Genomic DNA, 16,447 nt, shown 5'->3' with positions numbered 1-16,447 from the left:
TGTGCTCATTAGCACCTTCTGGTGTCATGCTGCCTGTCAGCTTCCATCCCCCCTCCACCAAAACACCCCGCGCTAGAACCTTTACGCCGCCGCCGCCGTCATTAGCACGTTAGCGCCGATCACTAAAACCAGCTGTCAATTAGGAGCAGACGCTTTTTGTTGTCTAAACGCGCAGGCAATGTTGCCTTTTGTTTACATAAGAATGCTACTCCCAATTAAACTATACATTAAAAATAGCAGCACTTTAGTAAATCAATTGTTCTTGTTGAAAAAGTGTTGCAATTGCATTTATTTATTCAAATTGTAGATATTTGAAAATTAAACATCTTCATTTGTTTAAAATATATGAAATATTTAATGCCTAAATACCTATTCAGATACATTTGTTTACATCTTTATTATTTATTTTTAAAACAAATAGCATATTCAGTATAAAAGTTAAAAAAATACCCATAGAAAATTGTATATTATGTAATTTTTTTTACTTCAGTGAATTCATTTCTTGAATAAATGATATCTTTTTACTTATAATTGTTTTTATTCAACTTCTATTCAGATTATTATATTTAAACAACTTTTAATAAAAAAAAGTTTATATTTAATTCTGATTTATTTGTAATGCCTGTCAATACTTAAATACTAAATGCTTTAGATTTTATAATTTGCTTACATTATTAAAATGCCTTAAATTCATTTAATTCTTCACATTTAATTATTAAATTACAAATATTTATAAATGATATTTCTTGAATGTTTAAGTTTAAACTATTTTTTTCATTAGTTTAATAATCTAGTTAATTCATTTAATTTAGTACAAATGAAAATGATAAAAGTGAAATATGTAAATATACTAAAAATGAGGTAGTAGCAAGTACTTTGATAAAAATGTTTTTGATGAAACAAAATCAATCTTTTCAGAAAAAAAGATGGGAAAACAAGGAGGCAGTTTATTTGGCACTGACATTTATTGTAAACAACAACAATAATGATAATATTGGTAATAAAATCATGTGCATTGGAACAATGCGATCTATTGATGACATCATTGATGACATCATATTGACAGTATGATAGTGGTTAGAAAAGGAGCACAGTGGAGCGGGACACTGACATGCTTTTGTTAGCGTCGTTTCATTGTAAACATATTTCATGTGATATGATTTTTTCTTTATAAAATGTACATTTGTGTCGCTACGGTTTGCATATGTTTTCATTTTTCAAAGAGAATATTGTGAATGCATAGCAAAGACAGCACACGCGGCTGTCAATGATCATCATAGCACCGACTCAACTTCTTCATGACATTATTAAAAGGTCATTCACCTTCCAACTTTCACTTTGATCAATTTTGTGCATCAATAATAAAGTTTATTTTGTGATTTTAACGCTTTGATGTTTTTAAATTGCATGCATTAAATAAAACTTACAGGAGGTTCCCAGCAGCTCCTGCTAGCATGCTAGCTGATGAACACATAGAATGTTAAAATTTGGCACAAATAATTTCAAATTACCGTTACAAAAATATTTTACTCAAATTTTTGTTGTTGTAAAAAACATTTAAGAGGTTAAAATGAAAAGATGATTTAGGAGACTGAACTGTTGCTAGTGTGCCAGCTCACAATTTGGCATTCTTTAAGCTTATTTCCAAATTGAAAAACATTTAACCGAACTACTTTGTGTTTCATAAAAAGTCAACTAAATTATTTAGATAACAAAAACTGTTGATAGCATGGTAGCTCGCTAACAAAGGAAGATTTCCACTTTTTAAACTACTTTTTAAATTATTGTTCCCATTAAAACATTTTACAGTTAAATTCACACTAAAAGTGCTGCTAGCAATGTGCCGCTATCGTGCTAATAAATTAACGATTCATAAGTTTATAGTTTAAAATTCACACCTTAAGATCATTTTCCACTTTACATTTCCTTGTGCTATGTTATGAACATAAAAAAAGAGGTTGAAGAAGTTTTAAATGCATGATTTCGAAGACAAAAGCAGTTGCTAACATTTTGCTGCTAGCCCGCTAACAAGCGAATAATGTGCCAACTTTTCACATTCCTTCAAGATTTTTCTCATAAATAATGAACATTTTGATGCTCTACCAACCATCCACGTCGACGCGAAACGGTTCTTTGACGGCGATGCGTCCGCTGTTGACCACGACACACTCGGCGTATGGCAGACTTCGATCGTTGGTGTCTTGGAGCTCGATGGTGTGCACCACAGACTGTCAAATTACATCATAATATATATTTTTGTAAATTATGATTATTAATAGTACATAGTATTATGAATTTGTACTCACCATGCCGGCGAGCACTTTTCCAAAAACCACGTGTTTCCCATCCAGCCAGGGCGCTTTGGTGGCCAAGATGAAGAACTGCGAGCCATTGGTGTCTGCGCCCGCATTAGCCATGCTTACCTATAAAAATAAATAAAATAAAATAAATAAAAATCTGACTTTATTTTTGTAAATATCACTTTTCAAAATAAATACATAAAACTAGCATTTCAATATGTGCTGGCTAGCAAGTAAGAGTGACAGAATGTGTTCAAATGTGTAAAATGTTTGCATGTTAGCACTACAAGCACTAACATAAATGACCAACACTAATATAACCTAAACAGTTCAAGACATTTTGCATTTTGGCAATATTTGCATATTTTGCTAGCATGTAGGTTAGCATGTATGGAGGACCAAAACTGCCAAAATTCAAAATAAATAAATGGCTAAAAGTGAAAATAAAAATGGATATAAAAAAAATATAATTCAAAAATTATATCAAAAAAATAAATATACATGGAAATAAAAGAGCAAAAAAAATAGATAAATAAATAAATAAATAAATTTGTATTTAATTTTTGAATTATTTTTTATATCCGTTTTTATTTTCACTTTTAGTCATTTATTTATTTATTTAGTCATTTATTTATTTGGAATTTTGGCAGATTTGGGCCATACTGCCAAGTCAAAATGTTATTCAAATGAGGGGGCGGTCCTAAGCGCGTCTTGGTTTGGAAACCCGTTGCAAACTGCCTGTCATTGGTTGATTGAGCAGCTCGGTGAACAAGGGAGTTTCGCTGGCTGAGGACCGCCCCCTCATTTGAATAACATTTCGACTTGGCAGTACGGGCCAAAACTGCCAAAATTCAAAATAAATAAATGACTAAATAAATTAACACATTTAATTTGTTATATCCATATTTATTTTCACTTTTAGTCATTTATTTATTTATTTTGAATTTTGGCAGTTTTGGTCCTCCATAAGCATGAGCATTAAAAGCGATGACATAACACTCTCTTCGGCCTGTCTTATCCGACTGAGCTTGTTTCACACACTAACTAGGTAACTGAATTGTTAGCTCGACATGTTAGCATTTTCAAACAGTTTGCTAGTTCGAAATGTTAGCATTTTTAAATCGCTGACTGAGTGAATTAAGAAGCATGCAAGAAAAGAAAAGGTTGCATATCTTGATTTAAACCCAGCGACGTACCCATCCTGCTGAGCTGTGCTTTAGTTTGAAGTTCTCATCGGGAAACGTCGTCCCGTAGATGCTGTGACCTGAACAATCACAAGAGCGGAGCTTAGCATTAGCATCGTCGTATGGCGATGATGTAAACACGAATTCATGTTGATCTCGTTGTAGCATTAGCACGTAGCTTTTTTTTTTTTAACATTGTGGTACCTCCAGTCCCGTCTCCGGCAGTAAAGTCCCCTCCTTGGATCATGAAGTCTTTGATGACCCGGTGGAACTTTGTGCCTTTGTAGCCGTAGCCTTTCTACAAGCAAATGCGTACGCACATACACTTACAACATTCACTTTAATAGGAACACGCTAATGGTCCACGGTCCTTACCTCTCCGGTTGCCAGGGCAACAAAATTGTTGACAGTGAGCGGGACCACCTCTCCAAAGAGGCCAATGATGATGCGGCCCACCTCGTGACCCGCCACCGTGATGTCAAAAAACACCTGCACAATTACTATCAATCCATCAAAGTGCTCAATCAAAGGCACTAAAAGTGAAAACATGTCATTTTTGTACATTTTAGAGAAAAAAAATACAAGTTTATTTATTATGTTTCATAGTGAAGTCATCTTTATATATGCTTTATATATGCTGTCACAAAGTGCTGTACAACATATGTACAACATAAAACAAACATAACCTAAAACATTAGCAGCAATCACAACAAACCAACATTTTTTTTTTCATTCCTACATATGCTTTGACGTTTGAAGCAGTTATGGATGAAAAGAATCAGTCTCCTTTCAGCAGTTGATCAGAGACGTTACCATAACATGCATGACGTCACACACGTCTGCTAAGTTTGCTACCATTTTTTTTAAAGAAAGAAAAATTCAAGTATAATAATAATGTCATTCTCCTTCAATGAGGAAAAATATGACTTAATATGACTCATATAAATCCAATTTGTTCCTTTGAAAAATGTAAAATAACGTGAATAACACGTTATATATTGGTTAGATATTATTTTAGATATTTAAGCCACTTTTAGTGGCAAACAATGTTACATTTTATTATTGAAGTGAATCAAACTATTCCTAATATTTCATCTCTCGAAACAAAGTTAGCTAGCATCAAGAGCTGTCTTGTTATCGCGATAACCAAGGATTATTGCAAAAAAAAAATAAAAAAAAAAAAATGGCACGTGAGTTAGCGGGAAAGCCTGCGGGCACGCGCGTGAAGCTGTGCGCGCTCACGAGAAAAGATAAACACACTCACACATACCTTACCGACATGCTAACAACGCTAAAGCCAACAGTGGCAGATAAATGCTAAAAACGTACCTTCTCGGTGACTTTTGGTCCGCTGACTCCGCTCCGTGCAGCCGCCGCCGTGTGCAGGCAGGCGGCGTCCAGAAGTAGGAGCAGAAGGCCGGGCAGCAGCATCGGCATCGGCATCGAGCGACGCTCCATCTGGTTCCCGAGAGGAGGAATCTCACTGCAGCGGCAGCTCAGCTGGGAGGATGGCCTGGAAACACAGCGTCATTGGCGGCCACGTCATCAGAGCGCATGCCCCCTCCCTCCTCTTCCTCCCTCCTCCTCCTCGCCAGCGAAATGGAAGTTGCGCCCACTTAGGCGAGAACTAATAAATACCGCGAGAATTCATCTTGCGAGAGCAAGGTTAGTGAAGCAGGGAAAGAAAAACAAGGTAAGAAAATGGACATTTATTGACATTAAAGTTATTAAAACTACTTATGGAAGCACTTAAAAGCTTGTGCTTTTTAAGATTAACCAACCGGTGTGACGCAAAACACTTCAAACATTGTCTCATTGTCAACGATGTATATGTTCATCTGGTAGTCCATCATGTAGCTTAGCATTAAGCGTGAGAATGTGTGACGTCATAATTTAACTGACATTTTGTCATGTAGCGCTTGAATTAGCATTAGCATTATTGTTGATTATGGCATAACACTGACATAATGTCTAGCACTTAGCTTAGCATTAGCATCGTTGTTAATTATGTCATAACACACCGACATAACATCAAGCACTTAGCTTAGCATTAGCATTAATGTTGCCTATGTCATAACACACAGGCATATTAATCTCCTCGTTTAGCACTTAACATTGATGAAACACGGGCTTGCTATGTATTTATTAATCATGTTCCATTCAGGTAAGGATTTCATGCTGTACCAATTTTACTTTTATATGGAAGACATTCCCAGCTGCATTAAAAGGGTCAATTCATGGTTTTATGAACCAAAATTGGGCTTAGAAAAGGAATATCGATTCGATGTCGGTATATCGATATTTTAGACCCAGCCCTAGCATGAACTTTTTATGACACAAGCACACACTAGCATGTAGCTTAGCATTAGCATTCATGTTGATGCAAAAATATGCACAACTTGTTCAAGTCAAACGTGCATTTGTTGTATTTGTAGTTAATCATCTTTAACCACTTAAAATATAGTAATGTTTTTTTTTTTTAATTTAAATAATGAAGTGTTTGAGGAGTAAATACTATTTGAAGGTTTAATGCATTTAATGCATTTTTTTTTTTTTTTTTACTGCATTCAAGGGAAGCAAAGCTGCAAAAGAGAATAAAAGTCCCTGATGAATATCTGTCAATGCACATGAATTATAATAGTCCGCCTGCGGTGACCTTAACGCGCGCACACGCACACACAGTGTGTGCGTAAATGTGTAGTTTTTATCGGTCTCCTGTCAAAGCGACCCGTCCATTCGTCTTTTCTCGCCGCCGTCCGCTGAATTAATTAAGCAGGAATGTAAATGTTTTAATTGAATGTCAAACAGGACCTTAACCACATGCGCACACACACGTACACGCACACACTTATTCATAGCTAAGTGATGTACACACACACACGCACACAGGCAACATCTCATTTGCCATTTAAAAAAAAAAAATGTTAGTGTTGTTTTCTTGCTTGTTACATTTAATTGTGTTAATGTTAAATTGTCTTCTGTTCTGTTCATTGATTTCTGTTGTCACATCTATGTAAAGTATTAGGCGACTTATATCACAATAATTGTTTGTTTCGTGTAACTTAAGTTGTTGTTTTAACGTTACTTGTTTTAAGTTATTTCTTTTTTTTTAGTTGAGTTGTGTTTTGTTACCTGTTACATTGAACCAGATTGTTACGTTTTGTTTTGTGTTTTGTTCCATTGCTTGTTCGATTGATGACAGTGCGTTAGTTGTAGTGTTGTTATGCTAGTTGTTTTCTATGACTTGTGTTATGCTACTTGTGTTAGATTTAGTTCTATTCCGCTAAGTTAGTTTACACGTTAGTTTTGTTTTGTTACTTGTAAAAATGGATTCCCATTAGTTTGTTACATTACTTATGTTACCGTATGTCATGTTGTTTTGTGTTAATGTTACATAACCTATGTTGCGTTACTTGTTTCAAAATGGCTATGTTCTGTTGTATTCTTTTTGTTCAGGTTTTTTGTTAGTTTTATTTTGTTACTTCTTACGCTAATTTATTTCTGTCAGTTTGTTGCGTTACTTTTAAGTTGTCTTAAGGTTCTTGTCTTGTCATTTGATTTTGTTAGTTGGGTCAGGTGACATTTCTTATGTTACTTGTCCTGTTTAATATTAAGTTGTGTTGTTTTCTGTTAGCTTATGTTATCTTGTATTACTTATATTGATTTGTTTTCGTTGAGTTTATGTTTGTTGGTGGTTACATTGATCGTGTTTCATTAGTTGTGTTAGTGTTATCAGTTAAATTACGTTAGTTGTCACGATCGCTATTGCTTATATCTCTCTGTTGTTTGACGTTTACTCTTGTTAGTTGGATTATGTTACTTGTGTTACGTTAGTTGCATTACAGTCATTGTGAGTTGTTTTTTGTTAGCTCTTTTAACGTTAAAATGTTGGTCATGCAAGTCGAGAGATGAAAGTGATGTATTTGTTTAACTGTATTTGTGTTACATTACTGATAGGGATGTAACGATATCCAAACATCACGATACAGTATCACGATATGAAGCTCACAATACGATAATTATCACGATATTGTGGGAAGGTTGGTGATATTTAAAAAAGGTCACAATATTGTAAAAAAATTAGCTCATACTAAAAAAAACACAATATTGTGCGTTTGTAACTACATCAATGAAAATATAAAAATTCTCTCTCTCTCTCTGTCTCTCTCTCTTCATATATATATATATATATATATATATATATATATATTAGGGGTGTGAATTGCCTCGTACCTGACGATTCGATTCGTATCACGATTCACAGGTCACGATTCGATTCGATACCGATTAATCCCGATACGAATTTCTAAGTCGATTGTTGCGATTTTTTTTCATTCAAATTTAGAAAATACTAATCAGTAAGCTTGTAGAGTGTAAGATTTATATGAAAATGTATTATTTATTTATCTGAAATTTCAGTCTTATAGAGGTTGTAATCTGTTTCATGTTTAAACAGCATTAAAATAAAATATTAAGGCTTAATGTTCCGTTCATATAACATTCTTCCATGCTTAAGGTGTGAATCCTAAAAAAAAAAAAAAAAAAAAAAATCGATTTTGCCTATTATTGAATCGATTCGAGAATCGCGCGATGTAGTATCGCGATATATCGCCGAATCGATTTTTTTAACACCCCTAATATATATATATATGTATATATATATATATATATATATATATATGTATATATATATGTATATATATATATATATATATATATATATATGTATATATATATATATATATATATATATATATATATATGTATATATATATATAGTGCTTTTGTACATTTGTACATAACAGCAATACATAGGAACTACCTCCAATCTCTAATCATATTTGAGAATATAATATTGACTCGCTTCACAAGCATTTTACAATCCCCTTCGTCTGACAATTATTGATTTTAAACATAGAAGGGCCAAAACATCCCTAATTAAAATTAAACTGCCCTAAAAAAAAAAAGAAAAAACACTAGCCACCAGAGGGTGCTAAAACTGCACAAATGAAAATGAACCTGACTTTTTAACAGATGTGTAGCTTTTAAATACCGTGAACTTGACGACGACGATATTGTGGCAGTTTTAATATCACAATATCACAATTGCCATTATCGTTACATCCCTAATTACTGATGTTACTTGTGTTTCGGTACTTGCGTTACAATACTTTTTGTTAACTGTGAGACATTAGTTGCATTACATTTTTTTCCATATTGGTATGTCACATTTTTTTGTATTTATGTAAGTTGTGTTACATCAGCTTTTACATTAACTGTTTTCACGTCGTGTTCGCTGTGTTTTGTTGTTTTCTTATTAGTTGTGTCATGAGTTGGTTTGTATTAATTGTTGTTTTCCTGTTAACTTGTGCGAGTGCTGTTCAAGTCCACTTTTTCCACATCATGTTTTATGTGTTTTTTTGTTACTTTCGGCATGGAAATGTTTTACTTCCAGATGACGTTGTGCGTGTTGGGGGTTAAAGTGGACGCGGAGATCGGAGCAGTGTGTGCGTGCGTGTGTATGTGTGCGTTTGCTTGTTAATAAGTTGTTTTTGTGTGCAAATAATTAGCTTTCCTTGTAGAAAATGATGAATTTGGGCAGTTAATTCATCGATCGGCCGATGCGCTGGGCTGTGGAAAAGTCATTAATCAATGCGTGAAAAGAGCTAATTCTCCTCCCGCCGCTTCCTCCGAGACAACACAAAAAACAACACAACACACACCTCACACGCCTCACGCTGCTGCAGGAAAATGTTTTTTTGTTTTGTTTGTTTTTTTTAAAAATGTTTCACATATATGGTGTTTTTTTTTTGTTTTTTTCTTTCTTCTTTTTTTTTTTTTGCTCCTTACGGAAAAACAACCAGCGGACAATTCATTAAAAACTACACCATGAGCAACACCTTCTTGAAAAAAAATAAAAATAAAAAATAGATGAATATTTTATTCAGGGGTGGCAAAATTAGTGTGTTAATTTTGAGTTAATTGAAAGTGCCTTTAACGCCACAAATTTTTTTAACGTGCGATTAAGGAATCCCCCTCCCCCCCACCTTACTTGGAAGGCCTATACTGGGGGAATTCCAGTCACAACGCAGAAGACACATCCACGTCAAAATTTAGCAGTAATAAATGTTATAATAATGCATATATTTACTTCATATTAAAGAATAGATACCCCTTAATATGAAAAAGAAAAATGCACTGAGCTGTCACCAATGTCTTACAAATGCAATTAAGCCATCTAGTGGCAAAAAAAAAATGACCACCACAAATCAATATCAAACTCATTTTTACAGTACAGTACGTCTTTTTAAATTTTAAATCAATTTTATGAATTATTATGAAATTACTGCATCAAAGTCCACCCACACACACTTTTATGTTAACGAGAGTATGACTTGGAAAAAAAATATTTTATTGTACATTTAGGGCAGATATAAAATTTGCGATTAATCGTGACTTGACTGAAGTCAGGTGATTAATTATGATTAAAAATTGTAATTGCGTGACTCCCCTAATTTTATTATTCATGTTAATAACGTGAACTATCAAACTAGCTCACAATGATTACAAAAGTTTTTTTTAGAATCATATTTGTGGAAAATGGTAAAAATATGTTACGTTTAGGGGTGGGCGATATGACGATATTAGATCGTTTAGAACTTTCATGTGTTAACGATCTCATAAAGCTGACAGATAGTCAAGATCGTCTGTGGCACAATCTATACAGTTCAACTTTATGCGGGCTCAAGCTTGGTTTATGCTTGATGCATCCGTGTGGTCTTTTATTGTTTTTTTTTTTCCTCCCTTCACTCACTCACTCACTCACTCACTCACTCACTCACTCGCTCACTCACTCACTCACTCACTCACTCACTCACTCACTCACGCACACAAACACGCACACAAACTTACATGGTCACCCGGCACCGAAAGCAAGTGACGGTTCCACTCCTCCACCTGGAGCCCTACACATCCGTGACGACCTCACGACTCCACAAAGCAAATGATGTTCGAACGAGAGGCCGAGGGCGCGCGCGGCTGCGGATGAGTCGGACGTTCGCGAGAGCTCCGACCGCCCGGCCGCGGCAGCTGGGCCGGCCGGCTCGGTTTGCGCTCCCCCCGCCGGTGCCAGCGCGGCCCGGCCACCTCGGAACCTTACCTGACGGGTACGCAACTCTCCCCGCGCCGCGACACGTCCACATTACCCACACGCGCACCTACGAGAATTTGTAAACTACGCTGAGTCGCGGATGAGCAAACGCTGTCGTAAACAGTGTTTTCTACTTTCTAATTCTGTGTTTTATTTACTTTTACTCTTTACTGCCTCCTGTAGTCTGGGAGAATATCGACCACAGCTGGTGATGTGTACCCGATGTTGAATTTGATAAAAATTTCAATTGAAACCTGTTCAGAAAGCTTAGTTGGCTTAAGATGTCAGTTTTTTTTCTTTTACGGTTTTATATACATTTTAAATATGTTTAAAATTTTACAGAAATGTTCAGAAATGTGAAGATTAGTCTAAAAATATGTAAAAAAAAAAAAAAAGAATCGTGATGAAATCGAGATCATGAATTTATTTTTAAAGAATCGTGATATGACATTTTTACCATATCACCCACCCCTAGTTACATTACTTTTGTTGTCGTTTGCTTATCATTAGTTTTACGTTTTGTTACATTAGTACTTTTACGTCAATTGTGTCTCGTCAATTGTTGTGTTACATATAGTAGTTATTACGCTTGTTTGTTGTGTTAAATTAGTGGTGTGACATTAGTTGTTGGTCATTATATCCGATGAGTTACATCATTGTTTCCCGTGAGTTGATTTCTGGTAGTATGTTCATTGTGTTAGGTCACTCGTATTATAATCCTTGTCAATTTGTGCTGTGTTGTGCAAGTTGTAGGACTTTAATTAAATTGCGACTCTATTATCGTAATTGTTTTGGGGTGTGTTATGATAGCTTATTATCTAAATTGTGTTACACTATTTGTTTGTGTTACAGTAATCATGAATTTCTTCTTTCTAAGGATAATTTCTTTGGCAGAAGATGGTTACTGATAAAATCCTGTGTAGACGTAAAAAAATGAAGACACAGGTGAGACTAAAAAAAGTTGTATTTTTGTTCCACACAGGATTGTTGTCAAATAACAAGTATGTGACGTGACAAATGGCCGAGTTTCTTTCCTTTTGTTTTTCTTCTTTTCAGATGCGATGATTTGAATGATATGGAATGCGGCGTACCTCAGGGAACCATGCCGAGTCCACTTATCGTTTACATTGTTTTTAATTGACTACTTTATTCCCATTCAAAACAATCAAGTATTATACACGTCTTGTTAATCATGACATGTTTGTGTGTTTAAACGCTTGCCGTCTAGCATGATTCGCTAACGTCGCGCCGGGGGGACGACCTCCCTCCTTCCCACCCGCTAGCCAGCATTCTTGGAAAAAAAGTGAAAAAAGTGTCTTTTGGGCCGGCGAGAGTTCATGCGGAGACGCTGGCGTGTTTGTGTTTTTGTTCCTTATCAATCCAGAGCCGCTCGCCGGGATGACGGATGGCGGCTGTCACGCCGACGCTAGTCATAACAACGCGCGCCTTTACGTGTTCCGCCGTTTAGCCGACGCGTCCTTATCCGCCGCGCCTGCGCTCGCTGACTGATGTGCTGCGCATGTGTGTGGGGGTGTGCACACGTGCGTGCGTGTGTGTGTGTGTGTGTGTGTGTGTGTGTGTATGTGTGCGTACCCGTAGCAGACAGCTAGCAAGCTACGGGTCGCGGATAACAAGACCGGCCCAAAAACACAATGAGCTCAACTGTAATCTGTCTTGTCTGCGCACACACGCACACGTTGCTAAGGAAGTCAAGGCCAGTCAAGCTAATAATAACAATCAGCAAATAATAATAGTAATAATCTTCACGGCAAACAAAGTGCGTCAAGCAGGATGAATTAAGAAGGAAAATAAAAGTTTGATGTCGTCAAAAACGTCTTACCTTTTGTTGCCACCAGAGGGTGCTACTCGCCTGAACGTCCAAACAGAATATGTCATTTTTATTTACGTTTAGTTGCATTACTCTTTTCATTTGGTTATGTTTAGTCACTACTTTTGTTGTTGTGTTACCTTGATCATGTTATATTTGTTGTGTCAGTACAGTAATTGTTCTTTTGTTCGTTGCGTTAAGTAACGCTTGTTGCGTAACATTCCCTCTTTCGCATCGTTTTGTTAGTTGTGTTGTAGCAAAGAGTGAAAAAACACAAAATGAAAACCCTCACAAGGAGCTGCTGTTGGCCGCAACTCCCACTCAGATCCTCACACGCACACAAGTGGACTCAAACTTGATGACACGCACTAGGCCACACCCCTTAAAGACACATCCAACACATTACTTCATACAGTACAGTAATTATACTTAATAAAATCAGTTTATTTCTTTAAATTCATTTTATGATTTTTTTTTTAAATAATGTAATGTTTTTTTGTTTTTATACAATACAGCGTGACTTCCTGTATTCACAGATTTGCCGATTTCTTTTGAGAAACCATCCACGTTATTCGTAAAAACATGTTTTTAGGCCTGATCCCGCCCCACTCATTCACATTTTGAAAGATTTTGTTATTATTAAGCACCATTTTTTTTATATATATAAAAAGCAGGGGTCCACTGTACAGTTTTCTTTATTAAAAGCGCATAACAAAAATTCGGTCTGAAACCGATCAATCGGGAAAACAAATTTGATATTTGAGTAATTTGAGTTACGAGCATGGCTTGGAAAAAATTAAACTCGTTAATCCAGGTCTTGGCTCATAAAAATAGGGCCCAATTGATAGCGATTGTTTTTTAGATTTTTTTTTTCCCCCCCAATACTGATATTTGGCAGAATAAAATTCCGATAACCGATTCATTGGACAATTAATAAAAAAAAAAAAATGCAATGACTTAAAAAAAGAAAAAAGAAAAGAAAAAACAAAAAAACAAACAAACAAACATCATTTTTGGTCCCTGAATGGTTTTGACTACATATGACTATAATGAGGGGGGGGGGGCTTAATGACAAAAATCGGCTGTTTTTTTTTTTTTTTTTTTTTGAAAGTTTGAAAGTCATTATCTTTGTTTTAAAATTGACCCAAAAAAAAGACCTATTTTAAAAGGGGTGATATCGACCGATTACAACAAGCAGGTATTTGGTGGGAGGGGCCTGATATGCAAATGAGCACATTCTCTATCATTTTAAAAACCTTAAAAATTGTGTTGTAAACTTTTTTTTTTTTTTACAAGAAAAAAAAGTCATGTTTCCTTGTTTCTCATTTCAGTGTGCAAGTTCAAAGTTCACATGGAAAGCTGCACGTCACCAGGGAAAATGTGTGTGCGTGCGTCTGCCGGAGGTCCGAGAAAAAGCGATATGGGGGCGGGGGTGGCGTGTGCGGCACTTGGTCACGTGCTGCTTTTTTTTTGGCTGCGGAGGCGCGCGGGACACATCATCTTCCTCCTTTTCTTCATCCTCCTCTTCTTGTTTGAGGTGGAGGAGCGAGAGAATATGAGAGAGAGAGAGAGAGAGAGTGTGTGTGCGTGCGTGCGTGTGTGTGAGTGAGTGTTCCTCCATGAAGAAGAAGAAGAATCGAGGTCGGACGTCAGCGCTCCTCAGCCGCACACGCGCACAGCCTCACCGCACCGGTAAGCTCATTCTTATTATATTATTATTATTATTATTATTATTATTATTATTATTGCTGTTGTTATCATGACACACTTTTTTATTCTTTTTTTTCCCCCCAATTGCTTCATTTGAATTGAATGTTTTGTTTTGTTTTGCTTTTTTACTTGGACGTGCAACAACTTTGCGGGCGTCTCGACTCGATGAGCACGAGAACGTTTTCATAATCGAACATAATTGAACATGTTGACGTGCTTTTATGGATTTTTTTAAAATTGTTTTTCTTTACGTGCGATTCTCGAGTTGAACAAAAAAAGGCGAGAAGATTCGACGAGTGGTCCAAATGACTTTTTTTTTTTTTTTAAATACGTGCAGCAAAACTTGAGTGTTCTTGTTTTAGTTTCATTTTTTAAAATATGGTTTAACTAAAATACACGCTGACTCGGCACGTGCAATTCAATTTGTGGGCTTTTTGTTGTGGCACCAAATGAGAGACGATGTAGAAATCTAAGACAAATACTTCTCTCTATGTTTTTGCAAATTATTATTATTATTTTTTTGATGATGAAATGATGAAATGATTTTTCTATATTTTTTTTTGCATCATTTATGATAAGAAATTGAAAAGTAACATTACAGTAAAATGTCACATGAGTATTTCAAGGAGGCCTTTTTCCACCTGTCAGTCTTTATCACCTGTTTAGATATTCCTTACTATATTCTGTAATATGCTTTATTGAATTCAATATGACTATGTATTTTTTCCGTCTTATTTATTATTTGTATTTATTAATTTTGCCATTTTTTTTAATTTTTACAACCATTGTATTTATTCTTTTTTAAATGCATTGAAATCTGCATATAAATGTATTTTGGTGCGTGTATATAATTTAAAAGATTTACCGATTATCCATCAAAACTGTTGAAAAGCTGTATTACAGATGTGTATTTTATGTATTTTGGCGTCTGGTGGAATTCAGTGACATATTTACGTCATCATTAAAAGTCCATTCAACATATTTATGCCGTCATGAAATCTACATTCATACATTAAATTAGATTAGATTAAATACACTTTTCTCGACGTTATTTATATCTGCGACTACATTTGTAGTTAAATTTAATAGGATGTATTTGTGATTCCAAGTCCAAATATCACATGAATTTATAATATCGACTGATGTGCTGTCATATTGACGACAACACTTTTACGTGTCATAAAATGACTTATTCGAAAAAAGGTGACTTGTATGTAATTCAGATGATGGATTTTTATTGATGAAATGGAAAGTGAAGTCAATGTGACGCAGATGATTGACAGCTGTCATGTGTTCCCGCCCCATGCAGACGGCGTGGCGCCATGCTGAAGCCGGGCGAGGTGTCGGCGTCGGCGACGGCGGCGGCGTCGGCCTTCCTCAAAGTGGACGCCTCGTCGTACCTGCACCACTGGCAGCATCTGTTCCCGCACACGCCGCTCAAGCCGCCCCTACCCTCACCCTCGGGCACCCCGCTCTGCACCTCCTCGTCGGGGCCCGCCTCTTCCTCCTCCTCCTCCGTGGTGGTCGCCCAACAACTTCCCCTGGCCCAGCACTTGGCGCTCTACGGGCAGGCCCTGGCTCCGGTGGGCCCCGGGGGTCCCGGAGGGGACGCGGCAGGAGTGGCCCCCCCCACTGCCGAGAACCCGGCGGTGGGACGCCTCCTGCAGGTGAAGGAGCAGAGCTGCGGGGGCGTCGGCGTGGTGTCGTCCAGCGTGAAGAGCGTCGGTGGCGGCGAGGAAGGCGGGAAGAGCGCCACGTCGTCGCAGGCGGGCGGCAGGATGAAGCTGACCGCCGAGGAGCTGGACTACTTCCTGTACGGGCAACAGAGGATGGAGATCATCCCCGTCAGCAGCCACAACGCCGACGTCAACAACCGTACGTACACGCACGCGCGCGCGTACGTTACCTCTCACCTTACATGTTGATTTATTTACAAAAGTACTTTGAGGTGTTAATATTTCAATCTTTATAGTTTACATTTTTCAGTTGAAATATAAATAGCCCATATTTAATAGCTTTAATTATTTCTGAATAGTCTCTCTATTTTTATGCTTATAATGTAATTTTGTTTTGCTTTTTAATTACTGCATATATTTTTTATATTTATTAATTTAATGATTTTTTCTATTTATTAATTCTTAAGTTCTTATTTTTTTATATTTAATGATCAAATATGTCATGCCTAGAGTATTATGTTCATTTTATTTTTGTTTTGCAGTTTTAATATGTTTTCTTTTTCATTTTAATATTAAATAAAATGCAGATTTTTTTTTTT

The 16,447-nt window shown here is 36.3% G+C and overlaps 2 protein-coding genes across 3 annotated transcripts in view; one reads left to right on the top strand and one right to left on the bottom strand.

The window, feature by feature from the left end:
* Nucleotides 1-946: 946 nt before the first annotated feature.
* ppic (peptidylprolyl isomerase C) lies at nucleotides 947-5,032 on the bottom strand. The gene is made up of 6 exons (XM_077521851.1): nucleotides 4,814-5,032; nucleotides 3,860-3,973; nucleotides 3,689-3,782; nucleotides 3,497-3,564; nucleotides 2,307-2,423; nucleotides 947-2,228 (listed from the first exon to the last, which is right to left on the bottom strand). Exons 1-6 carry the CDS (start codon nucleotides 4,940-4,942, stop codon nucleotides 2,100-2,102), a joined length of 651 nt encoding a protein of 216 aa, XP_077377977.1. The 5' UTR covers nucleotides 4,943-5,032; the 3' UTR covers nucleotides 947-2,099.
* prdm6 (PR domain containing 6) overlaps nucleotides 4,691-16,447 on the top strand; it is a 34,620-nt gene continuing 22,863 nt past the window's right edge. Inside the window, exons 1-3 of one of the 2 annotated variants that reach the window (XM_077521718.1) lie at nucleotides 4,691-5,177; nucleotides 13,794-14,154; nucleotides 15,482-16,047. In XM_077521718.1, coding sequence (XP_077377844.1) covers nucleotides 15,495-16,047 — 553 coding nt within the window. In that variant the 5' untranslated portion in view covers nucleotides 4,691-5,177; nucleotides 13,794-14,154; nucleotides 15,482-15,494. Of the gene's footprint in view, nucleotides 5,178-13,561; nucleotides 14,155-15,481; nucleotides 16,048-16,447 lie in introns of those variants that run through there. The other variant, XM_077521717.1, reaches the window with a different exon arrangement.

The sequence above is a fragment of the Festucalex cinctus genome, chromosome 5 (genome assembly GCF_051991245.1).
Source record: "Festucalex cinctus isolate MCC-2025b chromosome 5, RoL_Fcin_1.0, whole genome shotgun sequence".
Lineage (NCBI taxonomy): Eukaryota > Metazoa > Chordata > Actinopteri > Syngnathiformes > Syngnathidae > Festucalex > Festucalex cinctus.
The sequence above is the reverse complement of the archived record's forward strand: the minus strand, read 5'-3'. Positions and strand labels throughout refer to the sequence as shown.

What these genes read in the sequence shown, in the direction of transcription:
- ppic (XM_077521851.1), bottom strand. Translation starts at nt 4,942, where the DNA reads ATGGAGCGTCGCTCGATGCCGATGCCGATGCTGCTGCCCGGCCTTCTG. An exon ending in TGCCGGAGACGGGACTGGAG is followed by an intron (nt 3,565 to 3,688) that starts GTACCACAATGT and finishes GTGATTGTTCAG; the next exon opens with GTCACAGCATCTACGGGACG. An exon ending in GAAAAGTGCTCGCCGGCATG is followed by an intron (nt 2,229 to 2,306) that starts GTGAGTACAAAT and finishes GTAATTTGACAG; the next exon opens with TCTGTGGTGCACACCATCGA.